The sequence below is a fragment of the Crinia signifera genome, chromosome 3 (genome assembly GCF_055691185.1).
Source record: "Crinia signifera chromosome 3, ASM5569118v1, whole genome shotgun sequence".
NCBI classification, from domain to species: domain Eukaryota; kingdom Metazoa; phylum Chordata; class Amphibia; order Anura; family Myobatrachidae; genus Crinia; species Crinia signifera.
The window spans coordinates 338,032,698-338,048,641 of record NC_139219.1 but is presented as its reverse complement, the minus strand read 5'-3'; the positions used below and the strand labels follow the sequence as shown (position 1 = coordinate 338,048,641).

General features: G+C 47.0%; 1 protein-coding gene across 1 annotated transcript in view; it reads right to left on the bottom strand.

Moving 5' to 3' along the window:
* LOC146063099 (uncharacterized) overlaps positions 1 to 14,547 on the bottom strand; it is a 135,612-nt gene extending 121,065 nt beyond the window's left edge. Inside the window, exons 1-6 of the mRNA XM_083175113.1 lie at positions 14,366 to 14,547; positions 14,198 to 14,272; positions 9,599 to 9,743; positions 7,748 to 7,848; positions 5,669 to 5,748; positions 2,004 to 2,180 (exon numbers count right to left, since the gene is read on the bottom strand). Of these exons, the coding sequence (XP_083031239.1) occupies positions 2,004 to 2,180; positions 5,669 to 5,748; positions 7,748 to 7,848; positions 9,599 to 9,743; positions 14,198 to 14,272; positions 14,366 to 14,547 (760 nt within the window). The remainder of the gene's footprint in view (positions 1 to 2,003; positions 2,181 to 5,668; positions 5,749 to 7,747; positions 7,849 to 9,598; positions 9,744 to 14,197; positions 14,273 to 14,365) is intronic.
* Positions 14,548 to 15,944: the final 1,397 nt, after the last annotated feature.

Below are 15,944 nucleotides of genomic sequence, written 5' to 3'. Positions count from 1 at the left end.
GACACCTTAAAAGTGCGATTTGCGAAATCCCATTCCATTAAATAAGCGAATTGTATACTTTTCTATTGGGAAACATCTGGATGCGATAAAAGTGCGAATTTTTACCGCACTTTCAGTACGCATGACTTATCGCAAAAAATATGCGATTTAGGGACATTTTCACATCATATTAAATATGCGAATTCAAGGAAAAATGCGAATTAGCCGTTTTTTGGAGAAAAATTTGCAAAAAAAAACAAAATCGCATTCCATAGAATGTCACCCTATATGTGCCTTTTTCTCATTGGCAATCAGCCTGTTTGTGTATTTCTCCAACCAATAGTCATGTGGTCTCCAGGCAATTGTACTACTGGTTGAGGTGTTAGACCTAGTGGCATCCAAAGTACCAATTAAAGCCATTAGTAGGTGTCCCCCAAAATTGTATTCTTGGCCCTCTTCTTCTCTATCTCTATACGTCCTCTCTGGGTGAGCTCATTTGCTCACTCGACTTCCACTATCACATCTATGCTGATAACACTGAAATCTACCTCTCCTTTCCTGATCTCTCTCCCTCTATCCTCACTCATATCTCCGACTGTCTCTCTGCTGTCTACTCCTGGATGACCCAGCGCTTTTTTAGACTTAAAATATCAAGGACTAAGCTGACCTCTTCTCACCCTCCTGCATAAAACCTGACCATCTCTCATCCTAACCTGTTTATGCTCACCTCTCCCCCTTCTGTGTCACCCCTGTCTGTCTAACCCTCCCCTTTAGAATGTAAGCTCTCACGAGCAGGGCCCTCTCTCCTTATGTGCCTTTCTTAGAATATATAAACCTCTGCCACCCTGATGCCTGCTTCAGTGTCCTGTCCCCTGGTGCAACTATCCGTATTAACCATGTGCTTGTCCTAAACTGTCTTGTACTGTAATTTGTTATGTGTTTTTGCGCATAACTATGCTCTGTACAGCGCTGCGTAATATGTGTGCGCTATATAAGAAACTGTTAATAAATAAATAAATAATACAATAAATGGGTGTCTGTTGTAGGCAGAATACACTCTCAGGGGGAAATTTACTAAGATGTGTATTCTAGTTGAAATGTGATATTGCTATGGGCAACCAATCAGATCCTGTCTACTATCTTCTAGATTCTGATTGGTTGCCCATAACAACGTCACATGTGAAGTAGAATTTACATCTTAGTAAATTTCACCCTCAGTCTCTCTAAAACATCTCCTGAGGAAGCCGCTGACGTGAGAAGGCGGAGAAACGCGTAGAGGGCGACAGGGACATCTGGTGGTGACTGGAGACAAGCCTGAGGGGAGTACAGCACGTTACAAATGACCGCAGTGAACTGCTGAAAAACTAGTCGCTACAACTCCCAGGTACCAGAGCCGGATCCCCACGTGTCAACTACCTAATTCCTAATGAGAGTGAGTTATAAACCACTAAAACATGTGCACATGAGTGGGGGACATTCATATTTTAAACAGCTGTGAAACAATTAAGAATATACTAACCGGTTCACTAATGGACTAACAAGATAGATACAAAATATCATCAATACTAACAGTTTGAAAAAGAGCATTTTTTGTTATATGTGCGTCTGTCTTGTTTGTCACAGTGGCCACCCAACATTAATTGTATCATAAAAAGTTTTATATTTATTTTATGTTTTAATAAATTGTGTACTATTTTGCATAGCGCAGCCCCACTGCCTTTTCTCTTTTCTGGTATCATATATTTGATACCAGAAGCTCCCCTTCATTGGGAGCTGCTGCAGTGCAGAATAGCCAATCAGCGCTCAAACTATTTATTTTTTCTTGTTTGTGAGTCTCTCTAAGGGTCTCACATGATTGTGCTGGAGTTCCATAAAACTGTCAAATTAAAATATAAATAATAAACTGTTGCTGGTGACAAGGATGGAGAGGACAATAGGATGGAGAGGACAATAGGATGGAGAGGACAATAGGATGGAGAGGACAATAGTTTTGAGGCACTGTATGAATGACATCCATCTCTTACCATCTACGGGCAGCAGACATCGCCATCTACAGCCTGAATAGCAGCATTTGCTCTTTTCTTTGCAGTCTGAGTCTGTCTTACATTCGGGTTTTAGCACAATCCCGCCATCAACACACAATGGGTAGTCAACATCTGCAGGACATGTTCCAGGTTTCTCTATTGGAATGTCAGCAGGCCCTAAAATGTACAGGCAAATTAACATATAGCAAATATCCTAAGTCATTCAGCTACTATATATATATGGTGAGAACATTTCTTATATAAATGAGTGTAATCATACTATAAAGTGTGTGCAGATAGTAAAAATACAAAAAGTCATATAACATCTTTACATTTTAGTAGCGTGAGCTACTGAAGTTGGAAAATACAAAGACCCATCAACCATTTCACATGTCTGTTGTTTCTGTAAGGAGAGCGGATGGTGGTGTGCATTTTATCAGGTACATACCTCAAATGAATATTGAACAAAATTTAGGAGGACAAATACCTTCCCCCATAGCCTTTGCAGACTGTGTGGCAGTGTGGTGCTCTTGCACATGGTGAGAAAAGGTGATGTGGAGGCCATTTGTTACAAACTTCGAAAGTTGCTACCATACATGTGTAGCCTAAAGAATCCTGGGATCTACGGATTGCCCCTCTGCTAACAGGGGAGCCCCAAGCTGAATATGCCACCTTCTCTCGCTCTGGAGGATGCATAAGATTATGAATGAGTGAAGGCTGCCATAGCTAACCGGTATGGTCTTGATCCAGAAGCATACCGGCAAAATTTCAGGTTTGTTTAATATTAGCCTGATGTGAGGCCGCGTGTTGAGGCACAGAGTTGCTGTTACAGTAAGTGGCTTGAGCCGGACTGAAATAACTCTGCCCAGCTAGTAGAGTTGATCACCTTGTAACAATTTACTGCTCTCTGCCAAGGTTGCTCGCTCAGCTGCATCGAGCTGATTCTTCCGATTTCGCAGTCTGGCTAGTGTAAAATGCTTTGCTGGTGCACAAATTTATGGAGAACATTTACTGTTCCCCTCACTCCATCTGCCCCATGCTCAACCACACCTTGCATATTCCCCATTCCAACTCCCCATCCTCGTTCTCCTTACCCCTCACCACTGGAAGTCACTTCTCTTCGCCTATCTCCCCTCCACCTGCCCCATGCTCAACCACACCTTCCATATTCCCCATCCCAACTCCCCATCCTCGTTCTCCTTACCCCTCACCACTGGAAGTCACTTCGCTTCACCTATCTCCCCTCCACCTGCCCCATGCTCAACCACACCTTCCATATTCACCATCCCAACTCCCCATCCTTGTTCTCCTTACCCCTCACCACTGGAAGTCACTTCTCTTTGCTTATCTCCACTCCACCTGCCCCACATATGCTTTCAAAATTCCCCATACCAACTCCCCATCCATGTTTGCCTTCCTCCTCACCACTGAGAAGCTCTTTACATACATACATACATACATACATACATACATAGCAGCAGCATCTTACGGATCAGTCGGATCGTGCAATGCTGCCCTGTGTACTAAAGCAAACAAACAAATAAATAATAGAATTAAAACCAGCGTTGGGCCCCCCACCCCACACACACACCTATGACTATAACCAGCCCCGGGCTCAAAGAGTCGGTCCTGGTTGGGAGACAAGTTGGGTCCACCTGTATTTCTATAACAAGCACAAGGCCCATGGGCTGGTCCTGGTTTCCAAAATACAGGGGACAAAATGAGTAGGGGTCCCCCATATTTTGACAAACAGCACCCAGCCCAAACAGACAGCAGGGTAATGCAACAGCTGGGGAAGACTTTTTATACAAGCACCCCCTGGCCAAAGAATTAATCCCCTGACTGGTCAGCCTGGGCTGGTACCATGGGGGAGTGGGACCCCCTAATAAAGGTGCCCCCCTGCAGGATAACCCCAGCCCAGGCTGAAGCTCAGGGCTGTCCACAGTGCCCAAGGGTGGTGGGCACAGGGCTGATTTCTTGTTTTGGTGTAAAAAAGTCATAAACTATTGGGTTCTGCTGTGGAACTACTGAGTGAGCTCCTTCAGAAAGAGACGCGCGAGCGTCTCATCCCCTTCCAGCGGCTGGCGAGGGCTAGTGGTTGGCGATGTGACTGCCAGACCCCCACTAAACAAGAGGCGCTGTGGTCTGCATGCAAAAGCAGCCTGTATATTCACTGCAAGCAAATAAATGTTTGCACCAGTGCCAGATTTACCTGCTGCAGGTGGCACAAAAGCTTCCCCATTATATGTGAGATATTCAGGGAGACCTCATAATCCTCCCCATTATCTGTGAGATGCTCCAGGTGACCTCAGAATCTGCCCCATTATCTGTGAGATGCTCCAGGTGACCTCAGAATCTGCCCCATTATGTGTGGAAAGAGGGGGGTTTGCCAGCGCTCCGTTACCTGTATGTGCGAAGGGGCTGCACAGTGGTGGGTTTGCCCAGACCCACAAGGAGGTAGTGACAAAAAAGAAATATACTATGCGCTCTCCTTCTAACAGAAATCTGCCTGCGTGCAGAGATCTGTCTAATGATAAACCCTCTGTGGTGGTGAGTAATGGGTTAATGCGGTGTGGTGTTGATCAGAAAAGATCAGAGGTTAGCCAGTATATTCAAAGCACAGTTGCTTTATTTGGGGTAAATACAGGGTGTGGGTATTTGTGTCCCAATGAGGGATAAGTCACTGAAAGGGAGGAGGGACGAGGGAGGGGGGTTAACTGTGGCAACGCTGTTGATAGCGCTGTATTGTCTGTGAAACCGGTATGAGTGACTGCACGTGCAGACAGGAGAAGGGAGATAAGTCAAGTGATTGTGTGGAGCACAGGGGGTGGTGCAGGGGGCTGGCGTCCCCATTATGTGTGAGATGCTCGTGGTGACCTCAGAATCTGCCCCATTATGTGTGAGATGCTCCAGGTGACCTCAGAAGCTTCCCCATTATGTGTGAGATGCTCCCTCCTCAGAACCTGCCCCATTATGTGTGAGATGCTCTAGATGACCTCAGAATCTGCCCCATTACGTGTGAGATGCTCCAGGTGACCTCAGAAGCTTCCCCATTACGTGTGAGATGCTCTAGATGACCTCAGAATCTGCCGCATTATGTGTGAGTTGCTCCAGGTGACCTCAGAATCTCCCCCATTATCTGTGTGATGCTCTAGATGACCTCAGAATCTGCCACATTGTGTGTGAGTTGCTCCTGGTGACATCAGAATCTGCCCCAATATGTGTGAGATGCCCTGGGTGACCTTGAAGTGCCTATGGGGGCACACAAAAATATACTGTTAGAGGGATGGTGGCATAAAGTTGTGAACTCAGATGCTCACACCAGTGGCCGTACTCGGATGGGGCAGGAGACAGCTTCCATGGTAAATAGCGATGGGTGAGAGTAATAATGCACCAGACAGGATTGTAACGCGTATATACATACACTCACCCCCTGCACACCCACCTGCGCCCACACATGCACAGACACAGACCCACACAAACACTTGCACACCCACACAAGCTTCTGGTATGTTATTGGTATGTGGGAGGACCCTATGCAGACATGAGTAGAACATACAAACTTCACACAGAAAAGGTCCTCGTTGGGAACAGAACTCATGCAGTGAGCTTGCAATGCTGACCACTGTGCAAACAGATGTCTTACATCATATTGTGTTACTTACCGAGAGCACATACAGTATTCCTGGTATGCCCACACAGCTCAGGATGAGGACCAGGAGAGTGTTGGGAAAAGGAGACATGTCTGAGTGCAGGTGACACGTATAAGACCGAGACTTTATAATGAAGGCATGCAGTGTAAGAGAGGATGGCTGGCACGCACTCTGCTCCAGTACAATACAGCATTGTACCATGCTATTGTGTCACAATGCACAGCAGAGTGTTCCATTGTGTGAGAACAACTGTGATTGACAGGTCATCTCTGGCCAGAATTCACATCATCGTACATCCAGCAGGATGCAGGTAATTTGATTTTGGAATCACTGCCCTACGTAGCTGAAGTTCACGGTTATATCTGGAACCAGAGAATACAATACAGGATACCAAACCTGCTCCCCTCACCCCAACCCCAGCCCTGGTTATATCCATCCCTGACATGCCAGAGCATCCTCTATATCCCCTTTTTTCTCCCTGACATCCTATTGCTCCCCCTTTCTCTCTCTTACACCCTCTTTTACTACTTGTATCTCCTTGGCAACCGCTCTCTACCTCTTTCTCTCCCTGACACCCTCTTATACTACCTGTCTTTCTCTGGCACCCTCTCTCCCCCCCTTTCTCTGGAAGGTCTCTGCTTGGGATACAACTGGAGCAGTCATGCTAACCATTGGCCGAGCCACTTTTCCCACATTGCAATCCATCATCTCTCCCTGTTTTAGGCAGTTCCGCCACACATTCAAAGCACACTAAGGGAAGAGTGGCCATTGGTTTGACCACTCTTACCTTGTCAGGCCTCAGGTATCTGGTGTTCCCGGCTGAGGAAGCAGTGGTCCAGTGGTGGATTCTTGGAACTGGAACACAGGAGGCTTTAGGTAAGGACAGTTCATATGAGTATCACTGGCACTGTGGGCACAGCTAGGTGGGGGTAGTTGACATAACTGTGGTCAGAGGCGCAGAGTCTTAACACCACCTACAGTTTTCACCAGAGACCCCCACAGGAGGTTTGGACTCCGCTGCGTTCAGTGACGAGGTCATGGCCCTCTGACCTTTGTTCCCCACAGCTAACTGGCCAGTCACGGGAGATGGGCAGTGACTAGTGGCAATGAGCTGGGAACTTGGAGTTTGGTCTGCACTGGCCTGGGAGGCCAGACACATAACAGTGGCTTGGGAGCCGATGAGTAGTCGATGGCATAGGAGCCGACATGAAGGGTTGATGGCCGGGGAGCCGGGACATCACTGTAGATGGCATGGGAGCCAGAAGGAGTGTTGATGACCTGGGAGTCGACACGGCACTGTAGACAGACTAGGAGCCAGAGATGTTCTGAGATCAGGAGGGGTATTGATGACCTGGGAGTCAACGGGAGCTTTTTGATGACCTGGGAGTAGTCATGGGAGATGACGGCCTGAGAGCAGAGCCGACATGGCTGTTGATGACCTGGGAGTCGACAGGGGCTTGTTGCAGGTATCATGGCAGCGCCCATGTGGCGTGGGTCCAGCCCGGGACCATGTGGGATGCTTGGAAAGAGTTCAAGGTAATGCCACTCAGATCTTGCCATGGAGAGTACCCGGGGACAGCAAAGGACAGGGGCCCGAGCCGCAAGACACACCAGCGAGAGAGTAAGGAATGCAGACACGTGCGCAGATGTGAACGCGCACAGCGGTTTCTGACAGTACGCCCCCCCTTTAAGGGGGGGCACTGAATACCCCTTAGGCTTGCTGGGATTCTCCTGGTGGAATTGAGCAATCAGACAAGGAGCATGTACATCACCATCATTGACCTAGCTTCTCTCCTCAGGGCCATAGCCTTTCCAGTCAATGAGATACTGGATGCGACCATAACTTGACGAGCATCCAGAACTTTGTTGACCTCGAATTCCACCCCACGATGCGTGTGTACTTTAGGAAGCACAGGCGAGGATGTTTGGAATTGATTCAGGATGAGAGGTCAAAGTAAGTTAATATGGAAGGAGTTGGGAATCTTCAGATAGTGTGGTAATTTGACTTTGTAAGCCAAAGTGTTCATTTTCTTATTGACTGAATACAGGCCAATGAATCTTGGGGTGAACTATATGGAGGAATTGTGCAACCTCAAGTTGAGGGTGGACAGCCAGTCTTTATCACCTTGTCTGAACTCGGGTACCATTCTCCTCTTACGATCTGCAAAGAATTTGTACCTCTTGGACGGTTTCTTTAGAGAAAGATGTACATTCTTTCAGATCTGAGAGAAGTTATTGTAAGCAGACTTGGCGGCAGAGACTTCCATTGGAGGCAACTCTTCAAGGACTGGAGGATGAGGATGTTGTCCATACACTGTGAAGAATGGAGTGTGAACTGTGGAAGTGTTTTACCTGAAGTTGTGTTCAAATTCTGCCCAGGGCAGCAGAGCGACCAGTCATCTTGGGAAGACGAGATGTATAAGCAGAGGAATTCTCTACGTCTTGGTTAACCCTCTACATTTGTCCATTTGACTGTGGGTGGTATTGAGAAGAGTGTCACGGACCCACCAGTCGCCTGTTCAGATCTGAGCAGCTCCGGCCATGACTGGGGTTCACTTTGTACACTCGGGTCCCCTCTTTGAGGTACACTGCCACCAGCCAAAGCCTGATTTTAGCACTTTGAAACTGCGCAAGGAGCGGCTTGGCTCGCACCTGACCATACAATGCAATATAAAAATGGTAACGTTGTAGCGTTCTCTTCTTTGGCTTACATGATCCTAAGAACACAAAACAAGAACTGGGAATATGTATTATTTATTCCTAGAAATAATACAGAGCTTTAAGTGATAAAAATGGTTACAAGATATTACAAAGATTTTAAAAGCACACACAAGATAAGTACATCTCAGAAATAAAAGGGAATTAAAAAATGACAGAACTGTATCTTACACCCAAGAACTCATTCTGTAGTGGGGGGGGGGGAGTTCCACCTGAATCAAACGGTTCCCTTCCAGCCAGCTTGCTGATCCCCCAAGAAGTAACAACAGGCTCCTTGCAGGCTCTGTATACTTGCAGGCTCCCTCATCCCTCCCACCCTTGGGATTTTGACCCTTTCCTCGCTGATCACTAGGAAATGTATCTTCTACATTACATGCAGAATTTGTTTGTTCACATTCCAAAAGTGATAGGAGGCCTGTTGTCTAGAAACTATTCTATAACCCCCAATCTGGTTTATGAGGGGTCTCAGATCTTATCTGACATCCTAACTTCAGAGAACTATACAGATGGTTACACTGCAGGGGGAAATGGCAGGCAACCCCCCCCCCCCCCCTTTTAGGTCACATTAAGTTTACACACGTAATACAAGACATGCCCTGATCTCCCACAACATAATAGCAGACATGAATTTACAAATAATACCAGAAATACATTGCTCTCACACGTAATTATAACAGGAGGCATGCTTTATTCGGCCTACCACCTGATCTGATCGTTACAACGAGAATTTGAGCTCTATCTTGATCACCTTACACAGTGCTCTCCAGAATCTGGCGACAAATTGAATGCCCCGGTCGGACACTATCTCCTTAGGAAGGCCATGTATTCTTACGATGTGCTGGACAAACAATTGAGCCAATTGTGGTGCTGAAGGTAGACCTTTCAATGGGATGAAATGTGTCATCTTTGAAGATTGGTCCACCATGACCCATATCGTATTTAACTCTGGGGTAGTTCTGTGATAAAGTCCATTGATATATGGGTCCATAGACGATTAGGGATCGGAAGTGGAGCCTGATGGAAGGTTTTATGTTACGCACATGTCGGACTGGAAGCAACAAAATCTTTAACGTCTTTCCGAAGCTGTGGCCACCAATAGGACCGATGGTTGAACTCCCAGGTCTACTGGATACCTGGATGCACAAGGGAGTGGGACGCATGGGCCCAGGATATCAGCTTGGGACATAGCTCAGGAAGCACAAAGACTTACCTTTAGGGTGGCACTGGAGACGAGACGGTCGTGGCAAAGGCTATTTGACTAATAATCGGATTGGACTTGGGTAAACTGATGTCCTCATCCATGTAACCAGACAAGGCATCTGCTGTGGCATTCTGGGAACCAGGGTGAAACAGAATCTTGAAGTTAAATCTTGAAAAGAACAAGGATCAATGGGACTGGTGAGGATTAAGACACTGTGCAGTTTCGATATACAGGAGATTTTTGTGATCGGTGTAGACAGTAACCGGATGCTTGGTGTGCGGATACCGGGTGACCTGGGTACCCTGGGGTTCAGGGAACACACAGCATAGCAGGTAACTATGAAAACAAATTGAAATTTATTCAGGGAGACACAGAAATCCAGTAAACAGCAGCAGCAGGATTATACTAACAAAGTCCACTCACAGTTCAGCAGTCTCATCAAGCTGATATACAGTATAGCAGTGTGTGAGGGTACGAGTTCCTCAATCACTCAGACACCGAGCAGATGAAACCAGAAGAATGGTTTATTTTCCACAGCACGCACAAATAGACAATAAACAGTGGCAAAGGTAAATTGCAGAGTAGAAAGATATTCAGGTAGCAGGCCCAAACAGACAGTCCTTGTATAGTCACAGTCCCAGATCAGTTCCACAGGGCAAACTATCACTTAATCCCCACAGCAGTGATAGCATATAAGTCCACACGATACCTAGACAGAGCATAACCTCTTAGTCCAGGACAGTCCATCAAATTCTCTTCCCTCTCTTCCTGCAAAACCCCAACTTACATCCCAAAGGCACCCCTCTCCCCCTCCCTCAGGAATTCTTAACCCTTCCTATGCTGGGTGCAGTTGCATGAATGTAACAGGGTCTCCTATTACCTGTCCAGGGGCTGATTAACTCACTCCCTTCATCTGGCTTTGAAGCTTGTGTATGTGAGGGATTTCACACCTTCATGTAAACAGATCTCTTCTCTGGAGAGTGACCCTGGTGTTATCCAGCCTTTAGCTTCTTGTTATTTGGGGGGGAAGTGTATGTCTCTGCCACTACCTGTTGTCTCTGTTACTAAACAGCCTATAAAGAGGTCCTTTGATCCCTGAACCAAAAACTATACACAAACTGAACAGATTCTAATCTAAGCATTTGGTCGCTTCTAGCCGGACCATTTGTCTCCACATACACAGTTACAATATTTAAGTAATACGCATTTGGGAAGACTGCCATAATTAACTTCATAGTCACAAATCCCTTATTCATGATACCATCACAGTTTACTAAGAACATTACCTGGAGGCAGTGACGTAACCACGGGCAAATGGTCTCAATGGTATAATGCTTACATGAATAAAGTCCTGGGAAATACAGACATACATAGGACTACAGGGTACAGACTGACTAAAGTGTACATTTTTCACTACAAATAATAAAATATCATAATTACAGTCTTACGGTCAGCCTGCTAACCTCACACTCCTCCCCCTACATCTTTAGTCACTGTGCCCAGTTGCTCAGGAACCAATAACAACCTGGAATAGCGGGATGCAGAGCCGAGAATCTGGGGTTTGGATATACCACCTGAGTCCCACAGGGTGACATCATACCAAACCCATCTTGTAAAAGGCGGCTGGTTTGCAGAACCAGCAAGGGCATGATTACAGTCTAAGTCATACATTGGAACTAACAAGGGATGTAGCGATTCCTCTTCTTCGGATTCTGGGTACCCCCCCTCTGCAACATTGTAACCTACTAATACTTTTGCCTCGGGCACAATGGGGCAGGGACCACTTTCCACCTCCCCCTCTTGCCCAAGGACCAGGGGCCAAACAGCAGGCCAATATAGGGGCTCTGGCCCTGGCACTTCCACCACCCCGTCATGTCCTTCCTCCCCCAAACCCAAACTAGGGGCATGGCAAATTTCAGTCCAGCATTTGGTCTCAATGTCCAGGGCTGAGGAGGGACCCTCCATCACAAACAATTCCGCTGGTGGCTGCAGGACAGGCTGTGTCAGCTCTGTCCCCTTAAAAGCCAGATGCTCACCTGCAGCTACTTCTGCGCACAGCTCCTTCCCCGCGATAGCCTCCTTCCCCAGCTGAGTATGCTGGGCAGCCCGAAACACGACGTCATCTGTGACTGGTGGGCTGGTGGCCTGGATGTTGTCGGATACTCCTCTAACCACGGCGATCTCTTCTTGGACGCAGTCCTCATAGATCCCCTGGCAGCAGGATAATAGCTCTGCATCTCCCACCTCAGCAAAAGGGAAGCAGTAGTGCAGCTCCTCCCGGGGTGCCTTGCTCAGAGGCCTCACTTCCTTCACGTTGGGGATAACCTCCCCCTGCAGAGAACCCTGAGCAGCTTCCTCCCTAGGATGGGGGAGAAGCAATTGCAAACGGTGCCTTTCATCACGCCCCCTGCGACACTGATCTTGCCATGCTGGGGTATCCAGGAGCCCCCGATCAATCGCCTCTTCCTCTGCCACCACGAAGCACTCCTCCAGACACTGCAATTGTTCCCACACACTCAACTGTGCACCGAAATGGAGGATCCAAGCTCGATAATCAGCAAATGCATTTGTAGGATCTCCCTGATCGTGAAGGATCTGCTGAAGGATTTCCCCGCGAGTGCAGGATCGGATGGGTATACCTCGCAGCTGACCTTCTGCTATCAGCTCCTCCATACTCATTTCTTCAAGGGCAGTTAGGGGCCCCCCTGACAACGACCCTTCTCTTGCAGTAACACTTAATTCTGTGGCAGACCCCTCGGTTGTCTGCCCAGATTGCAGTAGCCCCCTTCTAGACCTTTCCTCTGGTTCTATCTGGGGCATCAATGTATTCTGGACTTGTCCTTCAGCCTCAGAATATTGTCCTCTTTGTAGCATCTGGGTAACTGTAGCAATCACTTCCTCTGTAAATTCTACAAACTCTGGCTCCCCCAACAGATTCCAAGAGGTGGCCTCACCTTTACAGTGCAGAAATGCATCCCCCAGGTAACACAACTTGTCCTGTATGCTGGATACTCTCCACCCGCTGACCATCTGCTGAGCGTCTTCCCAGTACTTCCAGATATAATGCATTTTCCTGACAATAAATAACAGATCCGGCTTCCCAGCCTGCCGATACACTGAAGAACCTCCATCCCTGAGCTCCTCTGCTACAGGGGTCTTGAGGCATCGATTTTCTTTCCTTGGAAACATTTTCCCTTTCCACAGGAATGACACCTGCTCACTTGCTGAACATCACCTTATTGCATTTTCCGTTTCCTTACATATGGTCTGATCCTCTGTTCTCTGTGCTTTCTGTGCTCGAAGGTTGGTGTCTGAATGATCCCACTGTCGCTGCCGCCAAATGTGAGGGTACGAGTTCCTCAATCACTCAGACACCGAGCAGATGAAACCAGAAGAATGGTTTATTTTCCACAGCACGCACAAATAGACAATAAACAGTGGCAAAGGTAAATTGCAGAGTAGAAAGATATTCAGGTAGCAGGCCCAAACAGACAGTCCTTGTATAGTCACAGTCCCAGATCAGTTCCACAGGGCAAACTATCACTTAATCCCCACAGCAGTGATAGCATATAAGTCCACACGATACCTAGACAGAGCATAACCTCTTAGTCCAGGACAGTCCATCAAATTCTCTTCCCTCTCTTCCTGCAAAACCCCAACTTACATCCCAAAGGCACCCCTCTCCCCCTCCCTCAGGAATTCTTAACCCTTCCTATGCTGGGTGCAGTTGCATGAATGTAACAGGGTCTCCTATTACCTGTCCAGGGGCTGATTAACTCACTCCCTTCATCTGGCTTTGAAGCTTGTGTATGTGAGGGATTTCACACCTTCATGTAAACAGATCTCTTCTCTGGAGAGTGACCCTGGTGTTATCCAGCCTTTAGCTTCTTGTTATTTGGGGGGGAAGTGTATGTCTCTGCCACTACCTGTTGTCTCTGTTACTAAACAGCCTATAAAGAGGTCCTTTGATCCCTGAACCAAAAACTATACACAAACTGAACAGATTCTAATCTAAGCATTTGGTCGCTTCTAGCCGGACCATTTGTCTCCACATACACAGTTACAATATTTAAGTAATACGCATTTGGGAAGACTGCCATAATTAACTTCATAGTCACAAATCCCTTATTCATGATACCATCACAGTTTACTAAGAACATTACCTGGAGGCAGTGACGTAACCACGGGCAAATGGTCTCAATGGTATAATGCTTACATGAATAAAGTCCTGGGAAATACAGACATACATAGGACTACAGGGTACAGACTGACTAAAGTGTACATTTTTCACTACAAATAATAAAATATCATAATTACAGTCTTACGGTCAGCCTGCTAACCTCACACAGTGTATCTCCTACAGTCCTGAGCAGCACTGACACCTGTAGCAGGGCACACAGAATGGCTAGTCACTGATTACACAGAGAGGGGACGGCACCCCAACCACCAGTGAGTCTAGCTGTACACATCACCTCATACAGTATCTTCTTCTTCCACTTCCTCCCTCCCACAATCCACCTTTTCTGGTTCTTTCCATTTTCTTCTTTCGGATTGGTGGACCATGCTGTCAATCTTTCCAAGGGGGAAGGAGGAAGGCTTTTCTAAAAGGAACACTTCCTTACTGTCTGCTTCTGAAAGGCTTCCTGTTTGTCGACTTGGCCCGAAGTTCTGCAAAGCTAGCCATTTTGTCCTCACATCTGGATAACCATTAAGCGTTGTTATGATCTTGTCCATTTTAGTGAGAAATGGAAAAGATGAAACCTTGTAATGCCAAACTCCACCTCAACAACCTCCCATTTTCCCCTGAAGTTCTCTGTAGCCAACTCAAAGGGTTATGGTCAGTCACACCACTGAACTCCTTCCCATAGAGATAAGGTTGTAGTTTCTTTAAGGCCCACACTATGGCTAACCACTCCTTCTCGAAAGTGGCATAAGCTATCTCTTGGTCAGCTAGCTTACGAGACCGATACATGATTGGGTATTCCCTACCGTCTTCTCCTACCTGGCTCAACACTGCCCCAAGTCCACAACCTGAAGCATCTGTCTGCACAATACATTTTCTATTGAAGTGAGGGGCAGCCAACACTGGGGCTCTAGTCAGCATGGCTTTGAGGGTTCCTCAAGGCTTGCCCACACTCAGTGGTCCATTCAATCTTCCGAGCATATCTCTTTTTTGTTAAGTCTGTTAGAGCCTTGATCATGGTTCTGTAATGTGGTATAAGATTTCTGTAATAGCCAGAAACTCCAAGGAAGGCCCGCACTTGCTTCTGGTTGATGGGTTGGGGCCAATTGGCAATAGCCTCCACCTTTCCTGGTTCAGGTTTAATAATGCCTCCTCCAAATCGATGTCCTAGGTACTGAACTTCAGCCATCCCCATCTGGCATTTATCTTGGCGTATGGTGAGTCTGGCCTTTCCTCTTGATCATTTCTGTCACATGGGTTAAATGCTCCTCCCAGGTATGGCTGAAGATGGTGATATCATCGAGGTAGGCTTGGGCAAAGTCTTGACACCCCTCCAGTACGTCATTCAGCGTTCGCTGGAATGTGGCAGAGGCATTCTACATCCCAAAAGGCATGGTAGTCCACTCAAAGAGACCTATCGGTGTGATGAAGGCAGAACGCTCCAGGGTTTCTTTGGTAAGTGGGATTTGCCAGAATCCCCTGCTTAAGTCCAGCATCGAGACAAACCTGGCCCCTCCAATCCAGTCTAGGAGCTTAGCGCTCCCAGTGTCCACATGGTGAGTGGTTAGGTGGGTTCGATGGGGTTGACAAGAAAACTGGTATTTTTCATCTTCGAAGATCCTCTGCATACAGTATCTTGCTGCTGGGCTTTATTCAATTGTTTTCCCACCTGGACTGATTCCACACCTTTCCTCTGTTTAGCAGCCTCCAAGAGGTCAGGTATCGAATCAGTTTCTGGAGTCTCCATCGGAGGGCAGCACACTACAATCGCTACTTGACTTGCTTTAAGTGGATTTATATGGAAGGTGCATAGGTATTTTCCTCCCTTATCTAGGACGACCAAATAATTGACTGGTCCGGTGCACCTTACCACAGGGTACGGTCCATCCCAGGTGGCCTGCAGTTTATTTCTTCGCACTGGGATAAACACCATGACATTTTGCCCAGGATATAACTCCCGGTCTTGACCATGGGCATCGTACCATTCCCTTTGCTTTTCTTGTGATTCCCGGAGATGCTCTTCAGTTAACTGCAGCAGTCTTCTTATCCGTGTTAGCATTTTCTCGACATACTGCAAAATGGGCTGCTGGCATTCTTGAAAAGTTCCCACATAACTCTCTTTGACCAGGTCTAGCGGACCCCGTACTTTCAGACTGTACAAGAGTTAAAATGGGAAATATCCGGTA